The 16,907-nt window shown below is 39.9% G+C and overlaps 1 protein-coding gene across 1 annotated transcript in view; it reads right to left on the reverse strand.

Moving 5' to 3' along the window:
• The window catches only part of MEOX2 (mesenchyme homeobox 2), an 80,003-nt gene that overhangs the window by 19,464 nt on the left and 43,632 nt on the right, over window positions 1-16,907 (reverse strand). Inside the window, exon 2 of the mRNA XM_050938712.1 lies at window positions 5,998-6,170. Within this exon, the coding sequence (XP_050794669.1) occupies window positions 5,998-6,170 (173 nt within the window). The remainder of the gene's footprint in view (window positions 1-5,997; window positions 6,171-16,907) is intronic.

Here is a 16,907-nt window from a genome sequence, read left to right on the forward strand (position 1 = left end):
TCCCTGAAATCCACTCTTGGAGGCTTTCATACAATTTGGAAGTAGAAGGTCTGATTCTGGTCTTATTCACACCAGTTTTACACCAAGGTAATTCATCTGATTTCCAGGAAGATGTTCCCAGTTTACCACAGGGGCAGTGACAGCAAAATTTGCCCCAATATATGCAATTTTCAGAAAGCAAATGGATACTGGAGTGTGCTGCTAGGTTTTCATCCACTTGCCAATCATCTTTTTGTTGTGGACAACAGAGGACATCTTCAGTGCAGTATATGGCCCCCTCTTTCTTTCTGACTGAAAGGCATAAAGCTATAAGTCACGGTGCTGCTGTGTTTTTCCTTCATGCAGAACCTTTAAAAGCTTTCCCTTCGTGATTGAAACTATCCAGGCCTTTGTGCTAAAATGCTAGGGAAGCACTAGCATTCCCAGCAGCCCAGGTGTCACATGTGATTAACAAGAAGGGTTATGCTCAGATGTTATGTGGATGGGTTCATTATAATTACCTAGAGGTGATCACAAGTATCAATGCCTAGCACTGACAGTACACATCTGCTACAAAGTATCCCCTCACATTCCCCTCCCATGACTGTGTAGCAAAGGAAGTCTGAGGTTTTTCCTTGACCTAGCTGTCTCGGAAGCCTGCTTTCTCTCCCAATGAACTTCCAAAGACATATTTTCAGATCTAGCTGTCCCTGTACAGTATGTTGAAATAAAAACTAAATTTCCTTTGGAACACAGAATCATATCATATGGTTGTGTCACTCCAACCTATAATGCCGGGCTAATTCCACTGCTGTCATAGGCACAACTTAATTGAAGTCAGTTGGTTTACCCTGCCAGTGGTAAACCAGTTAAAGGTCATCATGAATTATTATTATTCAATATTTTATTTGTTGTTACTTACGAGGAAAAATCCACTGTAACTGTCTACACTAAAAAGTTAGGTTGACCCAACTATGTCACTCATGGGTGTGAAAAATCCAAGCCTGACCCTGAAAAGGAATAGGTGGAGGCTCCCAACCTCAGGACATTTACCCGCACCTGTGTCCAGCACAGGGCAAGAGGGAGAGGAGAATATTTTATTCTGTAAACAAAATGGAACATTGAGATTATTGAAGCAATCTGACTTGCTAGTGTACAAGTGGTTAAATGTCTAGCCATGCTCTGCACATACCATTTTAAACTGTATCAACCATTAAGAAAAAACATATATCTATTTCGTATTTACTTGATTTCCATTTTCCAGCTGATAATAGCAATTATGAACTCAACTGAGGCTACTTCCTGGGGATTAGTTACTAGCTGAGATTTCTCCCATCTGATCATTAATCCTCAGGAAATACCCTGCATCTCCTTCGTCCAGACCTCCAAACTTTGGTGTGAATACAAAAAAAGGATTAAATACAAAGGGAAGTGTCATGGGGAAGTAATAAACATGTACTTGATATTGTATTAGTCTAACAAAAATAAATACACTGGCATTTGTTTCATACTAGTCTATGGAATCCAGCCATGATTTTTAATTTTAAGACATTCAAGTAGAATTCAGATTTAGATTCCACTGATTCCTTCTGTGCAATTAACTCAGTATTCCAAGGGTACGTCTACACTACAGGATTATTCCAATTTTACATAAACTGGTTTTATAAAACAGATTGTATAAAGTCGAGTGCACGCGGCCACACTAAGCACATTAATTTGGCGGTGTGCATCCATGGTCCGAGGCTAGCACCGATTTCTGGAGCGTTGCACTGTAGGTAGCTATTCTGTAGCTATCCCATAGTTCCCGCAGTCTCCCCCGCCCCTTGGAATTCTGGGTTGAGATCCCAGTTCCTGATGGGGCAAAAATCATTGTCGTGGGTGGTTCTGGGTAAATGTCGTCAGTCATTCCTTCCTCCGGGAAAACAATGGCAGACAATCATTTCGCACCCTTTTTCCCTGGATTGCCCTGGCAGATGCCATAGCACGGCAATCATGGAGCCTGTTCAGATTTTTTTTTTTTTAGTGACACCGTATGTGTACTGGAAGCTGCTAACAGAGGCGTTACTGCAGTGCTACACAGCAGCATTCGTTTGCTTTTGCATGATAGCAGAGACGGTTATCAGTCGTTCTGTACCATCAGCTGCCATTGTAAATTGGCAGTAAGATAACAGTTATCTGTCATTCTGTACTGTCTGCTGCTATCATGGGTGCCCCTGGCTGAGGTCGGCCGGGGGCGCAAAGGCAAAACTGGGAATCACTCCCCGAGTCAATCCCTCCTTTATGGTTTCTAAAAATAGAGTCAGTCCTGCCTAGAATATGGGGCAAGTGTGCTAGAGAATCAGTGTATCAGAGAGCACAGCTGCTCTGTGTCAGATCCCACAGAAATGATGAGCTACATGCCATTCACGGGGGGTGCCCCTGCAACAACCCCATCTGTTGCTTCCCTCCTCCCCCAACCTTCCTGGGCTACTGTGGCAGTGTCCCCCCCATTTGTGTCATGAAGTTATAAAGAATGCAGGAATAAGAAACAGTGACTTGTTAGTGAGATAAAATGAGGGGGAGGCAGCCTCCTGGTGCTATGACAGTCCAGGCAGGACATTAAGCAGTGCGGAGGAGAGAAGCCCAGCATCCCACTGCTATGATAGTCCAGGCAGTACAAATCTTTTCTTTACACAGGAAAGGGAGGGGGCTGATGGAGCTCAGCCCCCAATTGCTATGATGAGGACGGTTACCAGCCATTCTGTACCATCTACTGGGAATGACCAAGAATCATTCCTATTTTTATCCAGGCGCCCCCGGCCGACCTCACCTGAGGCAAGCCAGAAGCACTCACGGGCTGATTGTGACGACGGATATCAGTCATATTGTACCGTCTGCCACCAGGGAGGGGAGAGGAGCGGATACTGCTCTTCACTGCTGCAGCATCGCGTCTACCACCAGCTTTCAGTAGACATAGGATGACATTGAAAAAAGTCAAGAAATGATTTCTTTCCCTTTTCTTTCACATGGTGGGGGGAGGGAGTAAATTGACGAGCTATACCCTGAACCATGCTGGACAATGTGTTTGAACCTACAGGCACTGGGAACTCAGCCCAGAATGCAAATAGTTTTCGGAGACTGCTGTGGATTGTGGGATAGCTGGAGTCCTCAGTAGCCCTTCCCTCCCTCCATGAGCGTCCATTTGATTCTTTGGCTTTCCGTTACGCTTGTCACGCAGCACAGTGTAGCCTGGAGATTTTTTTCAAAGGCTTTGGCATTTCGTCTTCTGTAACGGAGCTCTGATAGAACAGATTTGTCTCCTCATACAGCGATCAGACCCACTATCTCCTGTACGGTCCATGCTGGAGCTCTTTTTGGATTTGGGATTGCATCGCCACTCGTGTTGATCAGAGCTCCATGCTGGGCAAACAGGAAATGTAATTCAAAAGTTCGCGGGGCTTTTCCTGTTTACCTGGCCACTACATCCAAGTTCAGATTGCTGTCCAGAGCAGTCACAGTGGTGCACTGTGGGATACCGCCCGGAGGCCAATACCGTCGATTTGCGGCCACACTAACCCTAATCCGATATGGTAATACTGATTTTAGCGCTACTCCTCTTGTTGAGGAGGAGTACAGAAACCGATTAAAGAGCCCTTTATATCGATATAAAGGGCCTCGTAGTGTGGACAGGTGTGCAGTTAAATCGGTTTAACGCTGCTAAAATCGGTTTAAACGCGTAGTGTAGACCAGGCCCTAGTCTCAATTAGTCCAGTGCCTGGCTGGATGAAAGGCAATTTCCTGTAAAGTATATTCTTTTAAATTCCTAAGAGATAAGGAATTAAGGAAAGCGGATAATGCTGGATCTTTGGATGATCACATTACATAACAAACACAAATTATGGATCTGTCAGAAGACAAGTAGGGAACACTTTGCTACAGTTCTTACTAAAGACTATAATTGAAATCAAGTCTATTGAGTTCAATGGGTGTTTTGCTTGAGAAAGGATGGTAAGACTGAGCCTTTAGAGATCAATATTCCTATTTATTTTTCTCCACCATAATAAATTTCCCTTTGCATTTGATACTAAAGGGCACAACTTATAAATCTAACAAACATATTTAAATAACAGAAAGTAACTCCACTGGAATGACAAGGGTTTTTTAAGTGCATGCTATTATATTTAGCAAAATTAATGCTATCTGGAATTATTATCTTCATGTTATAAACAAATTAATGACTTCTAGCTGATGTGATGAAATAATAGGTATGCATAATAAAGACGGGGAGGTTAACTTAAAATGCTATTTTATGTACGTCTTTGAAGTGCCCAAAGAAAATCCTGTTTCACTTGCATGTATGCGCACGCATGTATAAAATGGGCCTAGTTTAAATGGAGAGGTACTATTTATAGAAAATGTAAATTAAGTTTTGAATAACTGACTAGTCTTTATTAGCCTCTCATGTTTAGAGTTTCATGAAGCATGGTCTAATTTCTGGGCAGACCACCAAAATTAGTTAGCAAGAATGTTACATATTGTAAAATGTCTCATATTATATATATATATATATATATATATATATATATATATATATATAAACATCCCTGTACCCACTGTCTAATGCATTCCAGCTAGTGATCAGACATTTTGCAAAGGATCGGGTCAGCCTGCTAATACTTTTAAGTTCTTATACTGCACACATCAGCATGCTGAGTACCAATCGATTTTAATTTCAGATATAATTTAAATTATTCCTCAGGGGTGGAAGATTACTACAAACTCGGGTATGTAATCAGGCCAGGATAAAAGGTTTTCAGCTAACAATATTATTGTATGGAAGATTAGATTTAGTTGTGTCAAAACTTCTGGATGTTTCTGAAAATGTACACATTTAAACATTAATATGTTGGACCTGGATTCTGCAAAAACTTAAGTGCATGCTAAACTAAAACACATGACTAATTCCACTGAAGTCAATGTGACTACAGACAAAAAAGTTAAGTATGTGCTTAGGTGTTTGCAGAATGAGGGCTTGGAGAGCAGGAAACTGAGAAGAGTGATGAGAAATTCCATTGTCTCCTCCTACTTCACAGAACAGGGTAAGATGACAGGGTGATAAAAGTTTGTACTCTGTCCATTCTGGTGCTCCCACGGGTCCTGTCACATTTGGAACTGCACTACTGGTAATGTGAGAATGGAAAATTTCTCCCCAGAAGATTAGCACAGATACAGCCAGAATGTGGTGAATAGTTGGGAAAACTTCCAGTTGAGTTGATGGAGTTGAGCTTTTAAGCAAAAAGGGAATAACTAAATGAAGCTTTGTGTTTCAGGAGTATCAGAGCACCTTTTCTGGGAGTTAAGATGCAAATCCCACTGATTCTGTTTCCTTCTCAACCCTCTTATCCCTGCCTCAGAGACTGACAATAAGGGGGTTTTGCTCTCTTTTAAACAATTTTTTAAAGGTTTTTTAAAAAATGTCATTTTTTCTTTTCATGAATAACTGTGTTAAAAGTGTATAGCTTGAAGAGAGCAGAGCTGTCATCAAAACATTGCTGGTGTGAAAAGTCACACACCGCTTACTATGCTTCAAATGGAAGCCTTAGTTACAATTTGGCCATTCTGTTATGTCTTCCTTCCCACTCTAGTAGATTGTTCTGTGGTTTTTCACAATTCAGAGAGCAGATAGTTGGTAGACAGCTGTCACAATGCCTGTAAATATTTAACCACAAACCATTGCACAGAAGAGAAGACTAGATGTATTTTAAGTAGAGATGCATTGGGCAACCTGAAAACCCATTTATTTCATTCTGGCAGATACACTACTTGACTCATTGACGTTAAACACCTGTTTCAATGGGCTAACTGCTTTTATAAATATCTGTTTCACAGCAAAACTGTTATTCAATATAAATGTGTGTCATTTTAGCATTGTTTTACCTATTAGCATATCTATGGGCAAATCAGCTGGGGTGAGTGCCTGCTGCTGGTAATTTTAAATATTAAACAAACACTTTAAAATCCATTACTTTCCATCAGTACCTGTCTTTCAGTGAGGTCCAGATTTACTGCTATCTCATATCTCCTCAGCCTGGTCAGGTAGTTATGATGGGCAAATTCTGCTTCTAGCTCTCTGATTTGCTCTTTGGTAAAGGCTGTCCTTTCCTTCCTAGGCTTACTGTTGACCTCTGATTTGTAATTTCCTTCCTGGGAATCTGAAACAAAGGAGAGATACAAGTAAACATTATGACAAGGGTGTGATTTATTAGGAACTAAACCCCACAGATTAAGGTTGTGCTCATCCTCTAAATAAGTACCTCAAAAACTGCCCTGCCATGGAATAGCAGAAGCACGCTGGCTTTGATACTAATGGACTGTTGACTGCCACAGAGCAGAGTAGCAGGTGTTTTCCCAAGAATCCTCAATGTAATTAAAGAACTAGCACTGAATAGGATGAATCTTCTGGCTAGTGATCTACTGGATGGCATGTCAAGGCTATTCAGTTCTGTTACTCTATTATTTCACTAACATGTCAAACAAAGCTATCCCTATCAGAGGGGACATTTTCAATTTTATCCAATTACAGCTTTACAGAAATAAAATAAATAAGAGAAGAACATGTGAAATCCAGTCAACAGCATGATGATGAAATGAGAGCACTGACTGCAGAATCATAGGGTGCTGCCCCCTAACATGCCCAGAAGTAGACATTCCATGAACCCCTAAACTTTTAGATATGCAATAGAAAGTAGTGCTGCCACCATAGCCTATACCCTAAACTATTCTTGCTGCAGATGCAGGTAAATTATCATCTCTGCCATTATCACAACAGTGAAAATCTTCTCACAACCCTCATAGTTTCAGTTACTCTCACAGCAAAGTATCAGGGGTCTGATGCAAAGCTACTAAGTCAATGAGTCTTTCCATTGTCATCAATGGGCTTTGGACCAGCCCCTATCTGAATAAATACTATGATCTGATTGTCAACATTCTTAAAGTTTTGTCCCATAAAATGTCTTTTGCTCTATCTTTTTTCAAATCTGGGCATGTCAAAATACCTGCAAGTTCAACTTTAGTAGGCATTCAGCATGAGAATCATTGGTCAACTCCTGGCTTCATGAACCATCTCAAAAATGTCACAGATACATTCACACGTCAGCTGCTGATTTAAATAGAAACTTGCATCAATTTCCAAATGGACAGACACATAAGCAGTCTCTCTATGACATTCTATGTCAGATGAGTCATCAGCATGATTGAAATAGCCTACCAGACCACTGATCCCAATAACAAAACTACTAACAAGTATGCAGGTTTATAAGAGTAGAATGAGGTGGGATTGGGGTCATTATTACCCTGTTGCTTGAAAAAAACAATCAGTGGCTTTTATGCAAATTAGTGAGAAATCTTAATGAATGATTCAATGCTACAGTCACAGGTTTATGCTGCCAAAGGTGATAGGTTCAAATCCCAATGGAGTAATTTAAAGAACAAAACAAAACCCCAAATCAGTGATACCATGGTGGTAGCCAGGATATAAGAATGTAAACTGAATAGAGGAAAATGTTTTTATTTGATGCAGAACATAAATTTCCAGTACCTCATTATGGATGAGACTGTGTCCTGTCCCTATGCAGTTGAGAAGATGAGAGTAGAGTGGAAAGAGGTAAAAAACACCCTTCTCCCACAGCTTCATTGCAAGCAAAAGACCTGGACAAAACTTAAATCCCTGTTCTCAGAGCAGCGCAGCTCCTTCCTGATAACCCAGGGTGCAAATTACCTCAAAGATGGCAGGAAGGAACCTGAATCATCTTCCTCTCTTTCTTCTGTACTAGCCCGCGAAGTGTGTTCCATCAGCCAATTGGGGGCACAGGAAGCATAATTATCTCAAAAATTTTCAGCATGCTGGCACGCACACTGCATTTCCTTCCTGGAGTTGCTCCTCAGCTGCTGCAGCTCCGCCATACCCCAATTCAGGTCCATGTGTAATTTACAAATCTCATTCCATATGTTTGAATCCTTATATGAGCATTCTCCATGTATCAGTTTAGATGGAAACCTAAACCATCTTTTGAGGATTATAAGTGATAGTTACACTTAGAATCATAGAAATGTAGGACTGGAAGGGACCTCAAGAGGTCATCTAGCCCAGTCCCCTGCACTCATGGCAGGACTAAGTATTATCAAGACGATCCCTGACAGGTGCTTGCCAGTCCTTCTCTTAAAAATCTCCAACATGGAGATTCCACAACCTCCCTGGGCAATTTATTCCAGTGCTTAACTACCCTGACAGTTAGGAATTTTTTCCTAATATCCAACCTAAACCGCTCTTGCTGCAATTTCAGCTCATTGTTTCTTGTCCTATCCTCTGAGGCTAAGGAGAACAATTTTTCTCCCTCCTCCTTGTAACAACCTTTTATGTACTTGAAAACTGTTATGTCCTTCTCAGTCTTCTCTTCTTCAGGCTAAACAAACCCATTTTTTTTCAATCTTCCCTCACAGGTCACGTTTTCTAGACCTTTAATCATTTTTGTTGCTCTTCTCTTGACTTTCTCCAATTTTCTGAAATGTGGCACCCAGAACTGGACACAATACTCCAGTTGAGGCCTAATCAGCCCAGAGTAGAGTGGAAGGATACTTTTCATATCTTGCTTACAACACTTCTGCTAATACATCCCAGAATGATGTTCACTTTTTTTTGGCAACAGCATTACACTGTTGACTCATATTTAGCTTGTGATTGACTATGCCGCCAGATCTCTTTTTGCAGTACTCCTTCCTAGGTAGTCATTTCCCATTTTGTATGTGTGCAACTGATTGTTCCTTCCTAAGTGGAGTACTTTGCATTTACCCTTATTGAATTTCATCCTATTTACTTCAGACCATTTCTCCAGTTTGTCCAGATCACTTTGAACTTTAATCCTACCCTCCAAAGCACTTGCAACCCCTCCTAGCTTGATATCATCCACAAACTTTATAAGTGTATTCTCTGTGCCATTATCTAAATCATTGATGAAGATATTGAACAGAACAAGACCTGAGGGACCCCACTTGATATGCCCTTCAAGCTTGATTCTGAACCACTGATAACTACTCTCTGAGAACAGTTTTACACCTACCTTATAGTAGCTCCACTGTACACACATTAATACAACAATATTAATACATCCAGCTGCGCCTGGAGTGTGGTATGTGCATTTTAATTTCTGTAGATACTCTGTTTAACTTCTTCCCTTTTTCCCTTCCCTTACTTGGTACCAAGTTGTGTATATAGTATACGAGAGTCAAATTGTTGTATTAATTGCTATTGTGTGTACAGTGTTCTGAGAACAGTTTTACACCTACCTTATAGTAGCTCCATCAAGATTGTATTTTCCTAGTTTGTTTATGAGAAAGTCATGAGAGGCAGTATCAAAAGCTTTACTGAAGTTAAGATACGCAATATCTACCACTTCCCCTCTATCCAGAAGGCTTGTTACCCTGTCAAAGAAAGCTATTGGGTTGGTTTGACATGATTTTTTCTTGACAAATCCATGCTGATTGTTACTTATCACCTTATCATCATCTAGGTATTTGCAAATTGATTGCTTAATTATTTGCTCCATTATCTTTGCAGGTGTGGAAGTTAAGCTGACTGGTCTGTAATTCACCAGGTTGTCCCTATTTCCCTTTTTATAGATTGGCACAGTATTTGCTCTTTTCCAGTCCTCTGGAATCTCTCGCATCTTCCATGACTTTTATAAGATAATCGCTAATAGCTCAGATGCTTTCTCAGTCAGTTCCTTGAGTATTCTAGGATGAATTTCATCAGGCGTTGGTGACTTGAAGACATCTTGCACAAGCATGAACTCTTTCCTTATATATTTCTGAACATGATCCTACATGAACAGCAGCAACGTTGTTCATAAGGCTGATAAATACTCGACAATCAAACTACCATTGTGGTTAAGTACTGCTTCATGCTTTAGTATTAAACACTGAGGATTTGTCTACACTAGAAAATTTATACTGATACAACTATATCAGTGGTGGAGTGTCATGTTTTTACTGATGCAGTTATAAGGCACTTTTATATTCATATAACTGTGGCGATAGTAGGGCTTATACCAGTATAGCTTATTTCAGACCTGAACCAGAATAAGTTATACTGGTATATGCACTTTTACACTGGTATGACTGTGTCCACATTAGGGGGGTTTTGGCACTTTAACTCTACCAGTATAGTTTAAATGGCAACATTTCCAATGTAGAGAAGCCCTAATTCAAGGCAGTTAATAGTGACCTCCTGCAGAAGGGGCAATGCTCAGGACGTAAAGGCCATAAACAAGGTGTCTTTTCATCTTGATATGTGCAGTATGTCTTCCAGTTATGGTAAAAGGAATACTATGAGTAGAGAGAAAGAAGGCAACTCTAAGAGCACCCCCTACTGTGCACACATATTAATAAGTAGGAAGAATCATTTTGATTAAAATCCTTTGAATAACATTGAGTTCCTGTAAAAAAATATCCCTACCCTTTTGCAGGGCATGAGCTCTAAGATTGACAGAATGAAGAATGTGTCCAAAGTCTCTGCGACTTTTTTGATCTGAGAAGAATGCTTCGGAGTGTCGCAGCCCTAAGGCCTATGCTTAAACATGGCGTCTGTTTGGCCAATTGTCGGTCAAAAGGTCACATTGGTACCGTGTGCAACACCGCAGTGTTGTGTACTACTTTATCGTGCAGTGTGCAACATTATAGTGTCGTGTGCCTATTCCCGCTCTTTTTCCCTGGTCACCTATGGGTCAGGCTAGTGCCGTGTGCAAAAATACCAGTGTGCCTGTTCTCGAACCTTCTGTCGGTCAAAAGGTCGAGTTGGTGCTGTGTGCAAAAGCATATGGTTGTGTGCAAAAGTAGTGTGCCGGGTGCAGCTCCCATTGACGTAGAGGGCACCAGCTCGGAACCTGGTTGGTGAAGGAGCTAGGGACCAATCAGACACTGACACGAATAAGCGTGTCCAAACAAAACTGTACCTCGTGCCAAAATCTGCAGGAGTATCCGCGTGTTAGCTGGAAGGCCTGATCACCCTTCCAGCCAGGGTCTCCTCTGGATTTAGCCGGCTCGTGTCGTGTCATTTTTCTTTGGATTACTTCCCCTCCCCAATTCGCCATGTCCTTGGTGTCTGTACTGCTGGTTAGCTGCGCCTGGAGTGTGGTATGTGCATTTTAATTTCTGTAGATACTCTGTTTAACTTCTTCCCTTTTTCCCTTCCCTTACTTGGTACCAAGTTGTGTATATAGTATACGAGAGTCAAATTGTTGTATTAATTGCTATTGTGGTTAGTTGGTGTATTTTTATAGTATTCAATTAATGTGTGTACAGTTTACTTGGTTTGTGTATCTGCTTTGATTTTTAGTGAACAGTTGATTATAGACTGCTTGGTTTCTTGTTGTTGGATGTAAATAGACTGTTTCATGTTGTGTATATATTTTGTTCTGGTAGTATTGTTGGTTGGTAAAAGTGCTCCTCCCCAGCCGGAGTTGCAACTCATTCCCCATTAATAAACAACCACTTGGTTTTGAATTACAATCTGTTTTCGTTTTAATTTTCCTCTCTCAATCAAATCCTTACTCGAACCTGCATTGGTCTCGGACACGGAGTACCACCTATAGTTAAAGCAGAAAATAACTCTTGGTGCTGTGGCAATTGGGAAAGACACTGCAAGCATATGGAGCATCACAGAGAACAGTAAATGAACTAAGAATGCAGTACAACCTTAATGATAAAAAATACATCTCAGTGAGACAAGTCATACTTTGGATAATGGTATTTGTAGGTAAAGTCAAAGCAGTAGGTTTTAAACGTGTGAAAGTCAGGAATTCAGAATCTAAATCCCAAGCCCCTGGGATACGGGGGCACAAAGAGGCAAATGTAACTGTAACACAAGCACGTAAGAAGTATTTGTCCTAATCATGCTTGTTAGCATGCAGCCTGAACGGGTGGATTTAAGACAGCCAGTAACATTAGCCCACGCAGATCCTGTGTGAAACTAAAATTGCTGGGGCAACTTGTTATTTAGACGTTCCTACCATTACTGGATACTAGTAAATGTCATGCTGTACATTTTTGGCAGCAGCCATTCTGTCAGCAGTATGTTTTCATGGGCAGATTGGCACACTGGTAAAGTCTGCATTTTTGTGAGGGGTTTGTTTTTTTTTGGCATCTCACTGAGTGCTGATGTCACCAGGGTTCAGTGTTTGGCAAGGTATGCTTTAACTGGCCTCCACACTGGAAGCATCGAACATGGTGTGCAAATCAATGAATATGTTTCCATGACTTGTCATGCACCTCTTTCTTTGCTTAGGCACAGCACTCTAGAGTCTGGACTGCCTTGTTTGGTGATTCTTCATGCACACACTGATTGATAGAGCACAGCCAAGCCTGTTTACATTTCATATAATGACAGTTATAATTATCTACCAGTAGGGCAGCTTAAATTAAATTTGCTTGGCTGCAGTACCAGCAGCAAAAACATTGCATCTTAAGGGAGAATTCAAATCACTTTTGCCACAGTTACTACAGTTACTAAGGGCTTTGGCTGCTTGGGGTTTTCTATGGTGCTTATCACAGTAATCTTTAGGTGCTACAGTCATACATTGTGAGAGATTAATTTTTCTTTGTACTCATTGCTAGTAGCCATAAGAATGTTCAGTGAACACAAAGAAGGACCCCATCATGAACTTCTAGTTGCTAGTCTTTTCATTGTGCCAACATTTACCCTTTTCTCGTCACTGGAAATGCTGAGAGAACTCAGACTAAATTATAATTTGTTATTAATAATCTGACTGAAGTATTTCATCTTTTGTATATTTCCTGATGAATCTGATTTCATAAACATAAGCATGAGAAAAATGTTAAATTGTGTTTAATTTATTTTAAACATTTATGTCTTCTGTAGCACCATGTGATGTTCAAAGAACCTTGAGAAAAAACACATGATAAATACAAATAAAACTAAATGCTAAAATTGGAAAAGTACACAGAAACTTTAGACACCAAGCACACTCCTTTTAGTAACTATGTTTACACAACAGAATGATTAAACTTCTAGGGACTGTGTTGAAACAAGGGTTTGGATATCCCTCAAGTTTCAAATCCAACATCAACTAACTGTATTGCTTCATTCTGAAATTTGGTTAGTTAAATGCCCACAAGGTGTATATCAGTGTGTTTATTTACAAGTAGTTTAAGATAATTACACAGCATAATAATTATGCTGGCAAAGAGTCAGTCAATGGGGTTTTGTGTAGCATTTTAAAGCATCCAAAAAAATAAATACTCAAAAATTCAGGCATTGAAAATGTGGTGGATTTAGAAGGTGTCATGTCAGTTATAAACTCCTACAGACATTTGATTTTCTCTCTGCTTCAGTGCTTTTTATTGTGGTTTCTGCACAAATCTCTCTTTTTCTCCCTGTTAATTTCAGGCTATTCAGAATAATGTTTTTTGGACTTGTTACTAATATAAACTTTGGTTGTTTTAATTTCCATAGTAGTAAATCTAGGGGTGTTTTTCTTTTTCTGGAATGCTTCTTTTTAATAGTCTCTAAAAAGGCAAGATTGGGAGATCCCATCTTTTTTGTTACCTTAAGGACCATGTTCATATCACCTGACTGGTTTCTCTTTGGTGGAAAATGGGTGGGAAACTTGGAAGTGATTTTTGGCAGATTTCATGTCAGCTTCCATCTGTTTTGCAGCTGTTGCAATTGAGGCAAAAAAAAAAAAAACAAAAACACCACACCCTCAGTTTTCTTTTACTGGCTAGAGCCTGTGCCAAATGGTAGGTATAGAGGCAGAGAACAAAGTCTAGCAGGAACCTAAATTCCTCCCCAAAACACAAAATATTTACATCTGGTTCATAACACTTTACGTAAAATACAGTAATCTATATTATGTGTCGACCCCACCCTCAAACTCAGGCATACTTTCAGAAAATGTAGGCCAGTATTCAGATACTGGTTGGTTGACAGTCTTTCTTTTGTAAACTTTTGCTCTTTCAGACTATGCTAATACAAATACTGACATTATTGTGAAACATACAAATCACCCTCTAAGGATTGTTCCTGTCTGGTTTTTAGAACACCAGGTCTATAATTTCACCCAGTACAGAAGCATGTGTTGGTTCACTGGTGGGAGAATGTGCTATCTGGAATAATCTCATTAAGGCATGACTGATTGTACTGTGGCTTGCTTGAGGGTAGGGATGTTACCAAGGATAAATTATTGGTATATTGTTTAACAAAGACTGGAAAAAAGATTATAAAAGACCATCTCTATCTGTGCTACTCTGACACAAAAGTTAGCTTTCTATTTTACCCTGAAGAAACATTGTTGTCAACCTGATTCGTACTGTACTACCAAAATTCCAGTATCTCTTCCCAGCAGCGTTACATCAGTGAAATAAATACTCATACCACATATACTTTGACCCTGGTAAAAATGGAGTAATGTAGTGGTAAATCTGCCCCACAGTATGTAGAAAGCATATGAATTCCCTGTTGGCAATTTCTTCTCCATGAATAGCACCCACCTTGATATCCTTGCTTTTGAGGTGTAACTGAAAGAAGGCTACTAACACAGGAACAAATATTTATTTTGTGCCACATTAATTATTTGCTTAACTCCGCTAGCATGCTCAACCCAGCAGTAATGTAAAAAGATCCTGCTCTAAAGAGGACAAAGTCAACTTAAAAAGTGTGCACCCTTTGCTTGGCTTTTTTCAGCAACTGGCCAAACCCTGGCTTTATGGATCGAAGTGGACTTTCAGTTAGTATTTGCAATACAAAGAATTCTGCATGCAAAAATAATCAAAACTAAATAAAACTGCTGGTTTTTCATTAGAGGTTTCATAGATAGTTGCCCGGGCAGCTAGGGTCAGATTGTGATACTGATACTCACACTGAGTAGTATGTTATTTCAATGGGATAACTCAAGGAGAAATGTACTTACTATTCAACAGGAAAAAGGCCCATCAGAATTTGCCCCCTAAAATTTTCTTTTTAAAGGGCTGGATTGTGTAACTTTTACTCATATTGATGAACATCTACTCTGGCAACTAGTCTCACTGAAATTTGTGGGCTATCTGGTGTTACAAAGCGCTTGCCAACACAAAAGTTGCACAATCTATTCCCACATGTATATTTCATTGTAACTTTATTGTGATGTTGTATAAACCAAATACTCTTAATTGCATACTTTCTTATAATGGTCTTCAAGTACTTGTAGAGTGCAACTACTACACACTGTTTACTTTAAAATGGAGCAATCTATACAAATATCTTATCATGACAATCTTGTGACTTAACATTGCATGAAGGAGTGTTTCTTTCTAGCTTAATTCCTCCACAGTCGCTTAAACCATGATGTTGTAAACAAAAGCTTTATAGATTCTAAACATCAAATAGGACTCTACAGTGGTATGTCGTGCAGTGCCAAACACCAATTACTTTCCTCTAAGACATTAACCGCATAAAACAAAGAAAATTTAGTTTGTCTCTTTGATAAATATATTCAAAAATAATAAAATGGAAATACATTTTTCTTCCCCTAACAAATGTAAAGGTGTCATAACCTAGTCCCAGATTTGGACCTTAGCGTCCAAAATATAGGGGTTAGCATGAAAACCTCCAAGCTTAGTTACCAGCTTGGACCTGGTAAAGCTGCCACCACCCAAAAATTAGAGTGTTTTGGGGCACTCTGGTTCCCCCAAACCTTCCCTGGGGACCCCAAGACCCAAATCCCTTGAGTCTCACAACAAAGGGAAATAAACCTTTTCCCTTCCCCCCTCCAGGTGTTCCTGAAGAGACACACAGAAGCAAGCTCCGTGAATCTAAACAGAGGGATTCCACCCTCCCCGTTTCCAGCCTTGGAAAACAGAAGTACCGAGAGCTAATCTCTCTTCCCCCCTCACCCAGAGGGAATGCAAAGTCAGGCTAGTAAATCTAACACACACAGATTTCCCCCTGACTTCTTCCTCCGACCAATTCCCTGGTGAGCACAGACTCAATTCCCTGGAGTTCCCCACTAAAGAAAAACTCCAACAGGTCTTAAAAAGAAAGCTTTATGTAAAAAGAAAGAAAAATACATAAAAAATGGTCTCTCTGTATTAAGGTAACAAATACAGGGTCAATTGCTTAAAATAAATATGAATAAACAGCCTTATTCAAAAAGAATACAATTCAAAGCACTCCAGCAACTACACACATGTAAAATACAAAAAAAAACATATAAATCACTATCTGATCTTTTGTACTTACAACTGGGAAACAGAAGATTAGAAAGCAAAAGACAGAAATCCTCCCATAGCCGAGAGAGAGACAGGCACAAGACAAAGAACTCAGACACAAACTTCCCTCCACCCAGACCTGGAAAAGTCTGGTTTCCTGATTGGTCCTCTGGTCAGGTGCTTCAGGTTACCTCTTTCCAGGTGTAAGAGACATTAACCCTTAGCTATCTGTTTATGACAAAAGGACTGCACATTTTAGTGGCAGGTCTTTTTTTTTACTCTACCTAGCCTGACCACTTCTGATATTTTAGCTTTGTACAGTCCCTGTCTACACGATAATATGAAATGCTCTATTTTTTCAGCGTACAAGCAAAACATTGGCATATAGTCCCAGTTTAGACCCTATTGTTTTGCCAGTGACTACAGCAGGAGCAAAACTGGGCCCACAGTTTGAAACTGACTGTTGCTGGGTGCATTATTTACACCATATGGGATGCCACGCACAAGGTTTATGGAAAGTGTAGGAGGCAGACTGATTTCTTGTATGAGTTTTGAATAAAGGGCTAAACTATGCAAAAGCTGGTGGGTAAACCATTAGTTGCCCAGCAAACTTTCCCACTTTCCTATTGCAAGCAGGTTTACCAAACCCTACTATATCTCTGAATCTTGAGATACTAATTTAAAAACAAGCG

Source organism: Gopherus flavomarginatus, chromosome 2 (assembly GCF_025201925.1).
Source record: "Gopherus flavomarginatus isolate rGopFla2 chromosome 2, rGopFla2.mat.asm, whole genome shotgun sequence".
Lineage (NCBI taxonomy): Eukaryota > Metazoa > Chordata > Testudines > Testudinidae > Gopherus > Gopherus flavomarginatus.